This window comes from Nothobranchius furzeri, chromosome 10 (genome assembly GCF_043380555.1).
Source record: "Nothobranchius furzeri strain GRZ-AD chromosome 10, NfurGRZ-RIMD1, whole genome shotgun sequence".
Classification (NCBI taxonomy): Eukaryota; Metazoa; Chordata; class Actinopteri; order Cyprinodontiformes; family Nothobranchiidae; genus Nothobranchius; species Nothobranchius furzeri.
In genome coordinates, this window is record NC_091750.1 from 49,427,895 (window position 1) to 49,443,072 (window position 15,178).

General features: G+C 39.3%; 1 protein-coding gene across 16 annotated transcripts in view; it reads right to left on the reverse strand.

Annotated features, from left to right (window-relative positions):
* Positions 1–472: 472 nt before the first annotated feature.
* The window catches only part of msi2b (musashi RNA-binding protein 2b), a 337,759-nt gene continuing 323,053 nt past the window's right edge, over positions 473–15,178 (reverse strand). For 7 of the 16 annotated variants that reach the window (XM_015961077.3, XM_015961072.3, XM_015961075.3 and 4 more), the window contains 2 exons: positions 11,495–11,649; positions 473–759 (listed from right to left, as the gene is read on the reverse strand). In XM_015961077.3, coding sequence (XP_015816563.1) covers positions 706–759; positions 11,495–11,649 — 209 coding nt within the window. In that variant the 3' untranslated portion in view covers positions 473–705. Of the gene's footprint in view, positions 821–7,867; positions 7,940–11,494; positions 11,650–15,178 lie in introns of all 16 variants that reach the window. The other 9 variants (XM_054730634.2, XM_015961076.3, XM_015961071.3 and 6 more) reach the window with 4 other exon arrangements.

The window sequence follows — 15,178 nt, forward strand, 5'->3', positions numbered from 1 at the left end:
GGAATAATATGTACAGCTACATCTCTTTTTCTCAAGTTTGAATTCACAATGTAGTTATATGAAATTTGTTATAGCATATATATATATTTATATATATATTTATATTTCTAAACAACAAAAACAACACTTATAAAAAAGGACCATAAAAATATTGGAGTCCTCTTTGTATTGCCCAAAAATAGGTAATTATGGTTTACAATGAGACATCACAGAAATGAAAAGGGTTACTAAAATTTATTACTTTGATACTTTTGTTAAAATTTCAGTGGTTTATTTTTTTCTCCAAGTCTTTCCATAATGAGTGTCTTCAGTTTTTTTTATTCTTGTTTTTGCAGAAAGAGCGACAGGAAACACCCTGACCTTTCTGCCTTTACACTGACCAATAGGAAGGTGAAGACATGACTGCAGATGTTCTTGGCTGTGACCCGCTGTGTACTTCAAACAAAAACAACAAAAATTTACACACTATTAGAAGGTAGAATGACAAGAAAAAACAAATCCAGCTTAAAGAAAAACAATGCTAAAGAAAAAAAAACCCCAACGGAAACAAAAGCTGAGAGGAAGGAAATCGGTGCTCGAACTCGACGTGAAACATCGTGACCAAACCAGGTTGTAGTTAGGAGGAGGTTTGGATTATAGTACAGCAGTTGTTATTTTTCTGAGATGACAAACGGTTTCTTTTCTTCTTCATATGGTTCCAACTTGTCACTGGTTTAGCCGTCGGTAACGCTGTAGTGCTTGAAGTTGGATTATCGTCACCTGCACACAAAGCCAATTAGAAACTTCGTCCTGTCTGTCCCGGGCCACCAGATATACCCTGCTGGGTAATAAAGGAAAGAAGAGCAACAAGAAAACACAACTGCATTAGAAACACTGCATTCATTCATTCATGAAAGATGAATGTGTTAATAATGTTCCTGCTGTAACATAAGTGTGGATAATTATAAAAGGAAAATAAATTTGTTGAGACATTTGGTAAAAATGTAGCTAAAACTTTTCAAATCCTTGTGAAACTGCTTGACATTTTATCAGAAGTAGAAATGCACATTATTATTGATTATGACCTTTTAACAAGTTATTTGAACCGTTCTTTTTCCAGGGTGAAATGATCATTCAGAGAACACATGAGAACCGGGGAAACATGTCTACATTTATTTCCACACAGGGTCAAAAGAAATCTTCAAATAAGTTCTGCTGAAGGTGGTAGGTTTGAACCTGATGAGGCGGATTAATCCTTGTTAGTGATCCAGACTGACTGGAGCTGGTAGCTAACAGATGTTTTTACAGCATTTACTAGACTGAACAATGGTCACCAGTCAACCATGGATGAAAGGATGTTCAGGAACATCCCAGGAGCCGCTAAAGCGGTGTGATTTTCCTCTCGTGAGATGATCTTTGGGCTCGTTTGGGCTGAGTTTGGGCTTCATCGTGAGGTAACCAGACACGATGAACACAACAAGCAAGCACCGACGCGTCTGCCCAGCCATTTTCTTGTCTAAACACGTCCTCTCGTTTTGTTTTCACTCTATTCTCAACACAGAGCAGCAAGGAGGCATGTTTGTTATTGTTGAGCCTTCTCTGATTCTTGAGTGAGTGTAATGTTTGTTGATTATAAATCACACGCTTTTCTTGCTTCATGAGCCTTGGTTTACTGTCACTCTTCCTTCCTATTTGCCTCGTAATGGTCTTCTACCTCCAACCCTCATAAACCCCTGCATGTCCTCATGCAACTACGGCAAGCCTCAAGGACAATAGACACCAATAACAGTGCACGTTTCTGGGGTTTTCTTCTTCTTTGCAGATACAGAACAAGACAAACATTGAGATTTTTTGTCTTAGTGACAAGATGTTTGTAGGATTCTGTATCAACTGTCAAGAGTCATGCTGTGGTCCTGAAAGTGGACAGGACCACCTCTAAATTCTTCAACTCGATGTTAAACCATTGAGATGGTTGAAACCCGAACACAGCTGGGTGCTTCAACAGGTCGAGGATACTCAACCACATAAGAACTGGCTTCTAACTGGATGAAACAGGTTGACATTTAGCTTCTAGGTCTTCCCAAAGTCATGACCTCCACCCAACTGAAGATTCATGGAATGTAATTAAAACCCAAGTCTTCGCCAGAAAAAGGATTTAGGGATGTGTTTTGACAAGAACCTGGCGATACGATACAGTGGAGTCGATACTATATGTATATATATATATATATATATATATGTGTGTGTGTGTGTGTGTGTGTGTATATGTATATATATATATATATATATATATATATATATATATATATATATATATATATATATATATATATATATATATATATATATATATTAGGGCTGTCAGTCGATCAAAACAATAAACTAATTAATCTCACAATTATCTGTAATTAATTGTGATTAATCGCAATTTATCTGATCATTAGCCTGGCTGCTCTTACACTTTTTTCCAACTTTATATTTCACAGTGAAAAAATAAGTTGTCACACACTTCATGGAAACGTTCAGAGAACCCACAAATAGTGGCTTTCAAATGGTTTTGTTACTTTTTGCAAGTTTAGAAAAGAAGCAGATGAGACAGCATGTCTGATAATTAAGTTTTTCATTTGATAATATTAGAACATGTCAGTAATGTCTGAGGGGCTTTTACAAAAACTGTATAACTAATACTCCTGGACAGGGCTTGGATTACACAGAGGCTTCCGGGGAGCCCAGTTATAGGGGGGGGGGGGGGGGGGGGGGAAGGTTCTGTTTTGCCTTGGCCCCCAGAATGCCTTGAAACGGCCCTGGGTGTGTGACAGAGTTTTGAAGGTGATCTGAATTGTATCAAATTTATAAATATTACATGTGTATAACTTATTGTTTTACACAGGTAAAAATGTGTAGTGGAGATAAATCTACCTACATTTTACTTTTCAACACTTTGTTTTGTTTTCTTGTTTTTTAAAACTTTTTTCCTGTCCTGTCTGTCCCTCATCTTCCTGCATCTCCTCTAAACTCTCCAGAAAAACTGCTGCCTGGATTCTTACTTTTTCAGATCATCAGTTACTTTTGAGCAGGTCAAAGGGATCTCCTGCCACAAAGCCGAGAGCGCATTTCGATGCTGCGTCAGTGAGGTGAAATTACTGCAGCACAGGTGATGAGCTCTGCTGTAGCAGAGTGCTTCAGGCACAAATAAGACAGAAAGTAGTGAACATGTGCGGACATGAACGATCGTGGATTAATTATAGTTTTTTGGTTGCGCCACATTGAGAATGGACCATGCGCTGGACACAGCTGCCTGGAGCGCACCAACGATGTGACCTGAGAGTGAGAATAATCTCTCACAAGGCACCGTGGTTGCAGAGGATGACAGGTGCTTGCATGCAGCAGGTGCCAGTCTGGAATGTGCTTCTTCTCTCTTCAACCACCACTGTAATGGACAGTGTCCAATATCCATTTTGGGCTCTGCTTTGTACCTATCTAGACAGCGCTCCATGGACAGCATTGTCCATGCTAGCAAGCTTTTCCTCTCCCTCTCTTTTTCTGCTGCTGCTTCTAATCATTTCCAGCAGGTCAGACACCAACATAGCACAGTGTTGCCCCCTCCTTCAGAGCCGCTCACGAGTTAGGGGTGTCGGATTATGTAAAAATTTTAAAACTGCATTAATTACGTTAATTTATTTAATGCATTAAACATTTCACATTAATTAACTAAATGAACACGTTATTTTTCACAGTACTAATATATATATATATATATATATATATATATATACACAGGCCCTTCTCAAAAAATTAGCATATTGTGATGAAGTTAATTATTTTCTGTAATGTACTGATAAACATTAGACTTTCATATATATGATTCATTACACAAAACTGAAGTTGTTAGCCTGAATTGAAGTAGCCTTTTATTGTTTCTAATATTGATGATTTTGGCATACAGCTCATGAAAACCCAAAACTCCTATCTCAAAAATTTTGCATATTTCTTCCGACCGATAAAAGAAAAGTGTTTTTAATACAAAAAAAGTCAACCTTCAAATAATTATGTTCAGTTATGCACTCAATACTTGCTCGGGAATCCTTTTGCAGAAATGACTGCTTCAATGTGGCGTGGCATGGAGGCAATCAGCCTGTGGCACTGCTAGGGATGAGTACCGAATTCGGTACTTTTTAAGGTACCAACCGAATTCCATAGTACCGACCGAGCACCGATTCACGTCATTTCAAACGGTGCCTCGTTTCGGTACCCGTCCTTCATAACGAGAACTTGCCAAGACAGCTGCGCATGCGCAAGAGCGTTATGTCGTTGCTCGCTGCGAGCCAGTTGTAAACAGAGCAGCATGGTAGAAAGAATGCATGCTAAAGCTTGGGTCCACTTCACTAAATGTGATGGGTAACTGGGTGATGATGAAACCAGCGACAACGATCTAAGTGAGACATCCTCATCTGCTCCGGTAGGTAAATAAAATGTTTAAGATAACGTTAGCTTGATATGTTAGCTTCCGTTTCGCTAATGGTGCGTTCGCTTTCTCCTCGGAACTCCGAATATCCGACTAGAAGAATATGAACGCGCTCTAAAGTTTGGCTTCACTTTACTAAATGCGACGGGTGATTGGGTGAAGATGAAACCAGTGACAACGATCTAAGTGTGAGGCATCATCGTTTTAATCTGCTCCAGCAGTTAAATAAACTGTTAAAGATAACGTTAGCTTGATATGTTAGCTTCCATTGCCACCGTTGTTATCAGCTAATGGTGCGTTCGCTTTCTCCTTGGAAATTCAAACTTCCCAGTAGGAAAAATCAAATGAAAAAAGACGGCCAAAGGAATGAAGATACACAGTATATTTAGTTCACAGTAAAGATGTTTGCTTCAGTTTAATTATCAGCTTATAAAACTACAAGGACGATGTTAAAATACAAACAGTTGAATGTTATTTATCGTGATATTTATCAAAAATTGTTATATATTGAGAAATATATATTTAATTATAAAAGAGAATTAAAATAATAAACACTCAAAAGTATCACAATTGGTACCGTTAAGTACCGGTATCGATTCCTAGGTACCGGGAATTAGTACCGAATCAATTCAAATGTCAAAGGTACCCATCCCTAGGCACTGCTGAGGTGTTATGGAGGCCCAGGACGTTTCAATAAAGGCCTTAAGCTCATTCAGAGTGTTGGGTCTTGCGTCTCTCAACTTTCTCGTCACAATATCCCACAGATTCTCTACGGCAGGGGTGTCAAACTCATTTTAGCTCAGGGGCCGCATTGAGGGAAATCTAGTCCCAAGTGGGCCGGACCGATAAATTAAAAACAACTTCAGATTGTTTTCTTTGTTTTAGTACAATCCATATAAAACAAGCCTGGAGCCTGAGGACAGTGTTTCCAAAATAGTACAAGTACAACACCTGAAGTGTACTTGAAAATTTGAAAAACATTAAAAATCAATAAATAAATAAAAACATTCCTTAGTGATTCAAAGAGCTTACAGATAACATGGCTAGATCAGTTTCATGCAGCACTTAAAATACATTTGACTCACTTTACTTTTACATCTTTTTGCTTTCGACAGCACATCAATATCAGAAGTCACTTCCTGAGTGGCGGCCAACTTCAGGATGTGATTCAAGTTCTTGTGTGAGCCTTGAGCGCAGCTTTGTTTTATTTATACTCATTACAGAGAAAACTTGCTCACAAAGATAAGTTTATTTTAACTCTACATTGTAAAGTATGAAAATAAACCATCTCGCGGGCCGCATATTTGACACCCCTGTTCTACGGGGTTCAGGTCAGGAGAGTTGGCAGGCCAACTGAGCACAGCAATACCATGGTCAGTAAACCATTTACCAGTGGTTTTGGCACTGTGAGCAGGTGCCAGGTCGTGCTGAAAAATGAAATCTTCATCTCCATAAAGCTTTCCAGCAGATGGAAGCATGAAGTGCTCCAAAATCTCCTGATAGCTAGCTGCACTGACCCTGCCCTTGATAAAATACAGTGGACCAACACCAGCAGCTGACATGGCACCCCAGACCATCACTGACTGTGGGTACTTGACACTGGACTTCAGGCATTTTGGCAGTTCCCTCTGCCCAGTCTTCCTCCAGACTCTGGCACCTTGATTTCCGAATGACATGCAAAATTTGCTTTCATCCGAAAAAAGTACTTTGGACCACTGAGCAACAGTCCAGTGCTGCTTCTCTGTAGCCCAGGTCAGGCGCTTCTGCTGCTGTTTCTGGTTCAAAAGGGGCTTGACCTGGGGAATGCGGCACCTGTAGCCCATTTCCTGCACACGCCTGTACACGGTGGCTCTGGATGTTTCTACTCCAGACTAGGCCCACTGCTTCCGTAGGTCCCCCAAGGTCTGGAATTGGTCCTTCTCCACAATCTTCCTCAGGGTCCGGTCACCTCTTCTCATTGTGCAGCATTTTCTGCCACACTTTTTCCTTCCCACAGACTTCCCACTGAGGTGCCTTGATACAGCACTCTGGGAACAGTCTATTCGTTCAGACATTTCTTTCTGTGTCTTACCCTCTTGCCTGAGGGTGTCAATGATGGCATTCTGGACAGCAGTCAGGTCGGCAGTCTTACCCATGATTGCGGTTTTGAATAATGAACCAGGCTGGGAGTGTTTAAAAGCCTCAGGAGTCTTTTGCAGTGTTAAGAGTTAATTAGTTGATTCAGATGATTAGGTTAATAGCTCGTTTAGAAAACCTTTTCATGATATGCAAATTTTTTGATAGGAAGTTTGGATTTTCATGAGCCGTATGCCAAACTCATCAATATCAGAAACAATAAAAGTCTTGAACTACTTCAGTTGTGTGTAATGAATCTAATATATATGAAAGTCTAATGTTTATCTGTACATTACAGAAAATAATGAACTTCATCACAATATGTTAATTTTTTGAGAAGGACCTATATGCATATATATATATATATATATATATATATATATATATATATATATATATATATATATATATATATAGATATATATATATGATTGAGCCAGAAACTTCCATGATTATCTAAAAACATTTCAGATATCACCCTGACAGCTATAATTAGCTGACTTACATTTAAACTGGACATTTGCCCCTAAAGTAGCTGCTGCCGGCTCCTGATCCCCCATCCTTTTGAAAATACCACGCTGCATTCTGGGAAGTTTCTGACTGAGAGAATGCAACAAGACACCTCACATGTATCCTTGGTCAGTTAGCTAAATGGCAGACAAACGAAGGACAGATGCCTCATTTATCATGATGGTATTTTAATGTATTGCTTTCTTACAACGGTGCAAACAAGAGACAACAGACATTAGTTAGAGGGCTGTCAGAAGCTTGTTGGTGGAGAAAAATATTTAACCAAATATATTTAAGTGGGGATGTATGTTTTTTATTTATGTTTATTATTTTGACCCCGTCTGAAAAAAATAAAAAAGTACAAACTTGTGAACTCAATTTTTTGTTTTTAAACATGACAGAATTATTCTGTTTTGTTATTATTCAAGTCGGAAAAAGAACATTTCAATTTGGTCGTTAAAAGCCCTAAATGATGGATATCAGGCAACAAGATAAACAAATCCAACTCTTACATGTATTCTCAATATGAAGCCTATTAGATTCCTTACAGAAAAATGATTTGTTGTAATCATGAGCACTTTTAGGATATCAGCACAAATAAATGAAGAGCTGGTAGTATATGTGTGTGTTTCTCTGGCACAGACTGATCAGGATTAATTAAAATGATCTGTCTGCTTTTAAAAAACTCTCCACCACACGGCCGTACTACCAGCTCTAGCATTTCAGGAGGGCTGACACAACAAAGAGGAATGCGATGAAGACATATTAGAACAATGCACAGTAAATAAAATGCAATACCTCTGATGAGATGGCAAACCGGCCACCTGTTCAATGGTATCCATTTGTAAAAGCTGTCGCAATCAACGGGCCCTAAAAGTGTACAGTTAGTGCGTTGGTCAGTATGCATTTCAAAGAGAGAAAAGTGAGTATCATATCAACTTTTGATGTCTTTAAACAGCTAGCATGAATGTTTCAGATGGATTGTGTGGAGCAGCGGAGCAGGAGGCTTCGGCCGTCTTCTGTCATCCTGATGAGAAATCCTCCAACTGGAGGAAAAGTGATTTTAACGGTAAAGATATTAAAAAGTTTTAGTTGTACTAAATAAAGTAAATGACTCATAAAGTATTTAATTATTAAATTAGCAGAAGTTTCATCTCTGTGCTTCTTTAACAGTGGAGAGTCCAGGTTATGATGCTCACAATCCCCATTCATGCTAACGTAAACAACTGATTGAATCTGAGAACAGGCAGAGAGTAAACAGCGCTCAGTTCTCATGAGATCAGCTATCAGGAACACACACAAAAAGCATTTTCAGCAGTTGTCTTTATCACCTCCATCTACTAATTGTGCTCTAATTGTCTTGCATAAAAAGAAAAACAAAACAAACCACGTTAAGATCATTGCTGCTGTTTTCCGACCGGCTAAAGAGGTTAATACAATCAGTGGAGCGTGAGACAAAAGGGACAAACGAGTGAGTCTGAACTCATCCATGAGGATGTGACATATAAAGATTATCTGCACGTTGGGCTGAACAACATCCTGGGTAAAGGAGAGGAATTATAAAGCATATTTTAGTTCTGAATCATTTCCTATTTTAATGTTCTGAATAGAGAGATCATCTGGCTGAGAGCAGGAAGTCAGACGGCGGCTGCTTCACCTCTCTGCTTTACTGCTCTCTCTTTTCTTCCCTTTTTTGACTCACTCTGCAATTCTGAAGTGGTGATTTAATATGTGGTAATATCACAGACACAAGCTGACACTCTGTAATGGAATCCCAAATCCTGGCTTGAACTACACGGCTGTAATTTAGCAAATTTCTGACTGATCCGCTACATAAATGAGCCATCTTTCAATGTTTTATGGCAAAAAAGCCCCCCCCCCCCCCCCATTTATCAAACTCTGCTGTGTTCTGTGGTTACAAACTGCTGCAAAAAAACAAAACAAAAAAAAAAAAACAATAGGAACAAATGGCTTAGCATCCATCTATATGCTATTTGCTGGTAATTCTGCCTTGAAAAAGAGCCAGCGTGGTTTTCATGACAAATATTTATTTAGCTTTCCACACTGAGCCCAACAGATTATGGCACACAGCCAATGGGGCTAAAACAATTAATGATGGAGGATTTGCTTAGAAAGCAGAAAAAGACAACAATGAGGTATTTTTTGTTTTTGCATGCATATCATAAATCAATTATGCAGCTTGCATAAATTAAAATGACCACTTTTCACCCTCTGGTGACTCGTTTTCACCAAACGACACCATCCACTAAAAACGATGCACGAAACGTCCCCAAATGTCCTAAAGCACAATCTAAGGCAGATACAGGAAGAAGTAAATGTTAGTTTTGGAGGAAATCTAAGGTAATGATGTGCATTAATTACCTTTTCGTGGGTTTCAACACAGCAGCACAAACGTGCTCTCCTCACCCGAGACTTAGAACGAAGTGCTTAATTACGTGACTAATTATTTAGCGAGGTCAGAGCTGAACCAACTGTAAGACTTTGTGGACAACACGGTGTTTAATGTTTCCTGTTCAGGCCTCGCAGCAGAAGACTTTCAGCAGCAGACGAGCTGAAACACGAGGAAACGGTAAGCATCTGCCCAGAGCTCAGAGGACGTGATGCATCCATCTCAGTGTGGAAAAAGCTGCTGGAGGAGGGTTTGTATTCATATTATTACCAGCTGCATGTGTGGAAAGCATCATACAGGTCAGCAGAAACGAGCAGGAAGCAGCAACTTTAGGGAGAAACAAAACCTGCTTGCAGGTTTCGCCTCAGTGATGCTGGGTCTGCAGCCGCTACCGGGGATTTTAGCACATTTAAACCCTATTTTAACAACATATCAAATTATGCATAATATGTTTTTTAAAGCTGAATGCTCATTTATAATTTGATGCAACATATCTGGAAACCAAAACAACTCAATGTGTTGCATCAGCTCTTCCTAAACTCTGTAAGAACCTGATTAGAGTTAGTCGCAGACATGCACACGGACAAGCGAGCACATTTATCACAGCTCAAACTATCCTCCTGATGATGCTGAGGAAAAGCCTGAGCAGCACAGCCAAATCTGCTTTGTGCAAACAGAGTGTCAGAAAGACCCTATTAGTACTTTTGTGCACCAGTAATGGTCCCTGCATAAGCGTTTAGGGACGTAGGTAACCAATTACTTGTGCCGCAGGAAATTTAGATGTTTTTCTGTTTTTGCCTGACACATTTTCAGCCACTCAACATTTTTAGGTCTCCTGTAATTTATTTCTCTTTCATACGTTTTCAAATGTATGCAATACTTGACAGATCTGGACTGCAGGCAGATCAGTTCTGTCGTTATGAAGATCTGCAGCTGCAGAGATACGTTTTAAAGAAAATGTGTGAACGGTACCTAAAACTTCACGAACCTAAATAGCTTACTGTATTTCATTTTTATTTTTAGCACTAAATCAAGTAGAACTACAAAGAAAATCACTGCTGGTGACAAACACAAAGCTTCAGGTGGCAAATAAAACTATACTAAATTGTAATAAATTAAGGTACTTTGTGACAAATCTGCACCTGTACTTGTTTCTGTATGAATATCGTTAAAAAGGTGAACAGTTTTTGCAGTTTTGAGACGCGCTGCATTGTTAAAGGGAACATAATATGCAAAAATCACCTTTTGAATAATTTTATGCTTCCATGTGGGTCTCTACTGCCTCTATGAACACTCCAAATGTGGAAAAAAAACCTATCCATTTTCAGTCAGTGTTTGTTTTTAGGAACAGTGTGCCAAAAACAAGCTGTTTAAAAAAGTTCCAGTTTGTGATGGCACAAATGGGGAAATGAGCTTAGGGCCACCTTTCACATGGAAGAGGGAGCTGCTGCCAGAAGATCCTGGATATTGGAGCTTCTCAGCCTCTAGCAGCCTGAGTGTGGTGGGTGGGCGTGGCCCACCTGTTATTTTATTAACAAGACAAAGCCCTGAAATTAGTTATTCTGGAAGGTACTGAAAATGTCAAGAATAAAACTGCTGACACTGCTTTATGTGAGCATGATTTAGTGCTAAGAACGTGATGTTACATGTTTGGTACTGACTATAGAACTATTATAACTTAAGAAAAAAAGTCATAATGTGTCCTCTTTAAAACTCCCCATTTATCATAATTCTGCGTCTCCAACTAGCAGATACGATCTTTTGTTTGTTTGACATTTTGAAACTCAAAAATCATTTATTTTTATAATTTATGTTGTCTTGTTTACTAATTAATACAGAGCTCAAATAACTAGTAACCCAATACATGCGTAAATATTATCTTCTTTGACACAACGGCCCACCCAGCCCTTTAATAGCAACCAGAGTCAGACATGGAGTCTGTCAACAACCCAGTGGTAAGTATTTCATAATCCTCGAACTAACTTGTAATGTTGGTATTGTGATGTCAGACTCACCGTGATGCTGGGACCAAACCCAGAGCCGGGCTGAGGACTAGCAGTGCTGATGTAGTTGCCTACAGCTGACTCCTGGTTGCTGGGCCCATACAGGTCAGCCACAGGTCCGGGACTGTTGGTACCAGGGAAGCCTCCGGGCCTGGAAGGGTTGGCGCCTGCACACAAACACACCAAGGAGCAATGCAGCAATGGAAGACCTATCAGAGACTGGTGACATGCTAATTTGCTCACTCAGGTGGAGAACACGACTGGATTCATACATTCATCACAAAGGAAATGCTTACAGCTGAAGTTTAGAGGCACTGAAATTGAGAAAGTGAATCCAATTTGAACTCAGATCTACTCTAAATAATGCAGGATTTAAACGTTTTACAGTTTATAACTAAAGCTGAATCCAGTACGGTATTCTAGGTAGAATCTACATGCTGTGTGTTTTGGGCACAGGGTAACATTCACTTTGTGTTTTCATGCACAAAACAAAGCAAGCACATAGTTTACCATACTTCCACCATGCCGATAAACTACCAGGTTGCCGAGTTTCCATGCATAATGTGAGGGAGTACTTCTAAAATGATATTTTTTATCAAATAGAAAGATTTTGAACTTCACCGGAGCGCTTTGAACCCAAACGTGTGCAAGTTCTACGACCTGATTAGAAGATACAAACAGGAGTCGTCTAAATATTGTCTGTGCCTGTGGTCTGCTGAAGCAGCTTCCAGCAAAAAGCGAAAGAGAAGCTTGTCAGGCAGAAGAAGGAGGAATCAACCAGCAACATAAAAGCCTGACCCGGGGTTCGCTAGTAGGTCCCAACTCAGCGAGAGATAAAAGAGATATACTGTACACGACTTACCACCTTTGCCCTGTGAGTAAGAGCAACTCAGACCAATAAAATGTCTTTTGGAAAGCCATATGCCCACTAAAGGCCAAAAACACCGGCGATACGGGGAGGAAACAGGCAGGGAGGAAGAAAAACGTGCTGATCTCTTTAACAGCAATCTCCTTTGCTGTCAGCTTCACATAACCCTCCGCCTCACCCTTATTCACACACAGACTGAGGAAAAGGGGGGAAAAAAGCTAAAGCTGCACGGCTGCGTTGAAAAGAAAAACCTTCCGAGCTACGAAAGCGCTCGATTTTGTGTGTATGGGCTGGTGAACCCTGCGATGCCTGAGAGGAGGTCTTTGTAAGACACATTAAAAACAACATGGAGTGACTGCAGTGCATACGATGTGTTTACGTACACACACACACACACACACCCGAGCTGTCACCTCTTTTAATGTGTCACCGCTCTATCTATCAAAGCTATATTAGACAAGTTAACTCCATTTAAAGGCACTTCAAACACACTTTAGATATCCATTTATAGCACTCGAGGAAAATGAAGAAATCTCCCTAAACACACATCTGGAAGAGTCGACGCTGCTGTTTGACTATAAGAACTTTAAACAGCGAGCAGCTAGCGCTCTTATCTCGCCCGTGCAGCCCCCAGAGGGATGGCTTATTATATAATTAAGGATTTTTACAGTTGAAATGGCAATTCCTATTATCTGTAACTAGTGATTTTTACTGGAGTATAGCACCCTCCTATTTCTTCATGTGAAACCATTTTTTCCCCTTTTAATTTAAAACCAGGAGCCTCACTGGTTGTGGATTTAGCTCTGGGAGCTAAAACCAGGAGAAGTGTGTTGTTGTTCACACTGTGGAACATATTTATGTGTTAGTGTTCTTTATTGCCGACGGTGGCACAGGAGTTAAGTGCTCGCCCCGTAATTGGAATGTTGCCGGTTCGAGCCCCGCTCAGTCTGTCGCTGGTGGTGCACGGCAGCCTCGCCTCTGTCAGTGTGCCCTTAGGCAGCTGTGGCTACATCGTAGCTCATCCCCACCAGCGTGTGAATGTGCGAGTGAATGACTCTTCCAGGACTCTTGAAGGCGCTATCAAATACAGGCAGTTTACCATTTATTTGATCAAGATCTGGTTTTTTGTTGTAGTCTAGAAAGAGTTTGAAGGTTAACAAAAGATCAACGAGAGGGTCATTCTGTCCAAAGAAAGACGTCGGTCAAGAAGGGAATATGGTAATATACATAATATGGCATAGATTAATTACATGTGACAATTAAAAAAAAGGTCATCAATCAACTCTGTGTGTGTAGCAAAAGGAAGATGCAGCAGTAGATTTGTGAGCCTTTTTTTATTTATAAAGCTGAATATTATTAAATTAATTCTAAGTTAGGGTAGACAATCACCAAACACAAAGAAATTAGTTGTTTTAAAAAAACATTTAGTTGCAACTTATTTTAACAATAGTTGTCAATATGTGAAAAATACTAATAAAGAATCTTATTGTAGGTAAAGTAACCTGTGGTGTACCACAAAGGTCGGTATTGGGAAGCCATTTATTTGTATTTTACATACTTTTTATTTATGGTGAATTTAAAAGGCTCAGCTTTATTGCTTTTTGGGATGACTAAAAATATTTTTTCAATTAAATTCTGTTTATTTAAATAGCGCCAATTCATGACAAGAGTGATCTCCAGGCACCGTACAAAGTAAACATTCTAATTCAACCTACTTACAACCTACTCATTGGCTTCAGTTACTTAATCCAATTAGTTAACAGTTTCCTACCTAAGAAAAATCCACAGATTACATTGGGTCATTAACTAGTGTCAGTGACTTTACAGCAATTCTCATACTAAGCAAGCATGCAGCGACAGTGGAGAGGAAAACGCCCTTTTAACAGGAAGAAAACTCCACCAGAACCTGTTTCAGGAGAAGCACACATCTGTCATGACCCAGTGGGGGTTTCACAAGACAGAGCAGACACACAAAAATATAAACATTCAAACTAGCATCTTTTATGTTAAAGTAAAAAGTCCATAGCAGGAGAGGGAGAACGGTCAGTAGTTTGTATCAAGTCATCAATAACTGGCGACAGAGCTTTTTCAGGGGCTGACCCTCTGGAACAGTCTGAGATCTTCTCAGAGCATGGAGAGTTTTAAGTATAAACGTATTGATTTGACTTGGCTATTAATAATGGTTGATTTATGCATCTATTCTTTTTATCTAGTTTACTGTGATTTTATTGTTTGATCTTGTAGTTATTGTTTTATTCTCAATTAGCAATTTTATTGTTTACTCTCATCTTTTTACTCATGGTTTTATTTATATTTTTGTTTTATTCGCCATAATTTTAATGTGTCTTATTTGGGCAGGCTTTATTTCATGGCAATGATTTGTTCAGCACTTTGGGTCACACACACACACACACGCACGCACGCACGCACACACACACACACATTATTTTTTATTGTATAATATAAAACGCAGTGTTGTTTTAGGATCAAAGTAAGTAATTGGCTTAATAAAAGGAAATTGTGCACTACAATCGGGTGCTTAGAAAATAAGTGTTAAAATCCTAAAAGGGCCGAGGATAATAGGGAGAGAGAGGGAGGGGCGTAAATAAAGCGTAGCCTTTTTTGGTAAACAATTATGAGTTTATTAAGTGAAATAGTTTTGTACATTTGTGGATTAAAATAATTTTTTGTTATTTTTCTGTGTTTTCAGATTTGGTCTGAACATATCGTGATGATTGATGGAATATCGGCCATCAGCTTCCCTAAAGATGAACATCGTTCTCCTGTATGTTTTCACCTATATTTACCTAAAGTAACTCACATACTAT